This window comes from Aethalodelphis obliquidens, unplaced genomic scaffold, assembly GCF_003676395.1.
Source record: "Aethalodelphis obliquidens isolate GAN/ISIS:26980383/991018 unplaced genomic scaffold, ASM367639v1 scaffold7, whole genome shotgun sequence".
In the NCBI taxonomy this organism is placed as follows: Eukaryota; Metazoa; Chordata; class Mammalia; order Artiodactyla; family Delphinidae; genus Aethalodelphis; species Aethalodelphis obliquidens.
In genome coordinates, this window is record NW_020837951.1 from 36,631,771 (window position 1) to 36,634,338 (window position 2,568).

Genomic DNA, 2,568 nt, shown 5'->3' on the forward strand with positions numbered 1-2,568 from the left:
GGAGAGAAAAGGCATACACCCTGTGGCAGAAAGGAATCTCTGTCCTAAGGCCCGGCTTCCTTGTCTTGTCGCTCCCGCCTCATGCCACTTCTGCCCGCCTTGGGGTCTTCATGAGCTCACCTGCCCAGTGGCTCAGTAAACTCAGGCCTGCCTCTTCTCTGGCCGAAGTTGCTACAGGGTACAGGGGAGAGATGGGGGTGGGGGCGGAAGCCCAGGAACTGCTGGGTAGTGCAGGTGCAGGCACAGGGTGGTGTCTTTGTTCTTTCACTCATCCCTCCCCGCCCCCTTCCTCCCCGGAAACCAGTAACTTTGCCACCACCCGTATTGGAGGTGCTGAGCCGTGGGGGGCCAGGCCCAGGGAGGGGTGGGAGTAAAGGGGGCTGCCGCAGCTGTGTTGGGCCATAAATCAGGCTGACCCCTTGGCTCAGGGCAGGATGCCTGCAACTTCGGCTCCTGTATCACCAGGTCCGAGCAGAAGTGACAACTACACGGATCTGCTAGCGCCTGGTGAGCTGGGCGGGACAGGGGCAGGGGGAGGGGTCACGTGGCTCCATGTCCCACCAGCTGGGACCTGGAGGGTTAGGCTGGGCAGTAACACACACACACACACACCCCCATCCTCTCACAAATACAGGAATCCCCTCCTTGACCAAGGCCTGGGGACTATGGGCCCTCTTAGGGGCTGTGACGCTGTTGCTTCTCATCTCACTGGCTGTGCACTTATTCCAGTGGACTAGTGGCTGGAGCAGGAACCATCCGGGACAGGGACGGTGAGTGGGGGGCAATAGAGATGGGTTGATCGAGCGTTCCCCCTTACCAACAAGCACCCTCTCATCCCCTAAACTCTGTGTTGCAGGCCTGGAGAGTCTGCGGAAGAGGTCCCTCTGTACGGGAACCTGCATTATCTACAGACAGGTAGGAAGCTTTCAGAGGGTAGGGGCACAGTGGCCAGGGTGCAGGGGGAGGAACAAGAAGTGACCAGATTCCTGTTCCCTGTCCTAGGACGACTGTCTCAAGAACCGGGGCCAGACCAACAGAATCCAACACCTGGAGGCCCTGCCAGGGTGAGTCAGTTGTGGCTGAAGAAGAGGGGAGGGAAGGTAGTGGGGGATTTTTCAAGGGTCCAGTGAACTTCTAACAGCCTTGCAACTCCAGGCTGCAGAGGAGGTGATGCGCTATACCAGCCTGCAGCTGCGGCCTCCTCAGGGCCGGATCCCCAGCCCTGGAAGCCCCATCAAGTACTCGGAGGTGGTGCTGGACCCTGAGCCAAAGCCCCAGGCCTCGAGCCCCGAGCCGGAGCTCTACGCCTCAGTGTGTGCCCAGACCCGCAGAGCCCGGGCTTCCTTTCCAGACCAGGCCTACGCCAACAGCCAGCCTGCACCCAGCTGAGACAGAGGGCCTGGCACAGTGGGGCATACAACTCCCCCGCCTCCTCTGTTGCCAGGGTTACTGCTACCCTGTCTGGGGCATGACTGTTTCCCAACCACCCCCTAAAGACAGGCAGCCATTGCTCAGTCACAGGAGTTATGCTCCCCGAACTTCCTATCTGAGCTGTGAGGGAGACATCTCAGAGGAATGGCAGGCCCCCCGTTTCTTGAGGGTGGAGGAAGCAAAGGCAGTGGCCCCCTCTCCACCGTTTTTTTCCCTCTATCTATTCCTCTCAACCCCCAAACTCCCAGGTCCTCACTCCTTCCGGAGCTTAACCCGATCCTCCCCACTCTGGCTGCCTCTTAGTCTACCCCTGACACCACAGTGTCTCCTCAGACACAAGAAGTGGGGGGGGGGGGTAAGAGTCTGAGAGGACACAGATGGGCATCCTCCTCAGGAGCCCACAAGCTGGAGGGGTCCTGGAGCTCAGTGACCTGAGAAACCCAAGCCTGGTCTCTGACTTGAGAACCCTGGCAGAATACCAGTCTCCATCCTGCCATCTCTGTTATGTGCCCAAGTTTTTAAATAAAACTTCTGAAAAAGTGTTTAGATTTCACCTAGAAAGCCACACACCTGCAACAGGCCCCACATGGTGGGGCGGTGACCTCTGCTCTCTGCACAGAGCACTTCTGGGAGCGTCTACCTGGGAAAGAGGGGCCAAGAAGGGCCGCAGCATCAGTGATGCAGGGGTGGGTGCTACGGGTGGAGGCCGGAGCCCAGCTGCTGCGGGAACGTCCCCAGGATTTGCACACAGAGCCTCCCCACTCCCATCACCTGCGGTCTGCAAGTTTCCCACCCTCTGACCTACTTTCCCCAGGGCCATCATCCACAGCCTGAGGTCTGGGCCATTTTCCCCTACAGCCTCTGTAGATCTCTTGACAGACCCTACTGAGGTTTGAGCAGAAAAAAAGGGGAAGCTGAGGCTTTTACTTCCAAACTTCTCTCCTTCCTACTTAGAGTCCCAGAGAAAATCACAGAGAAGGGAACCTTGAGCCTGAGACCACCATGGTGGTCCCAATGAGAAGGGCGACACCCCTCTCCACGCACACACAATAACCCAAATGCCCCAGGGTTCCTGGACCTCTGAGGACCCCCAACCTGGGCCTCCCCAGAAGAGGCCCCGGTCGCGGTTAACGGCAG

General features: G+C 58.8%; 1 protein-coding gene across 1 annotated transcript; it reads left to right on the forward strand.

Moving 5' to 3' along the window:
• The first annotated feature begins 297 nt into the window (after positions 1 to 297).
• SIT1 (signaling threshold regulating transmembrane adaptor 1) lies at positions 298 to 1,973 on the forward strand. Its single transcript, XM_027105575.1, has 5 exons — positions 298 to 507; positions 635 to 770; positions 857 to 915; positions 1,003 to 1,064; positions 1,156 to 1,973. Exons 1-5 carry the CDS (start codon positions 435 to 437, stop codon positions 1,387 to 1,389), a joined length of 564 nt encoding a protein of 187 aa, XP_026961376.1. The 5' UTR covers positions 298 to 434; the 3' UTR covers positions 1,390 to 1,973.
• Positions 1,974 to 2,568: the final 595 nt, after the last annotated feature.

What these genes read in the sequence shown, in the direction of transcription:
- SIT1 (XM_027105575.1), top strand. Translation starts at nt 435, where the DNA reads ATGCCTGCAACTTCGGCTCCTGTATCACCAGGTCCGAGCAGAAGTGAC. An exon ending in AACCATCCGGGACAGGGACG is followed by an intron (nt 771 to 856) that starts GTGAGTGGGGGG and finishes TCTGTGTTGCAG; the next exon opens with GCCTGGAGAGTCTGCGGAAG. An exon ending in CCTGCATTATCTACAGACAG is followed by an intron (nt 916 to 1,002) that starts GTAGGAAGCTTT and finishes TCCCTGTCCTAG; the next exon opens with GACGACTGTCTCAAGAACCG.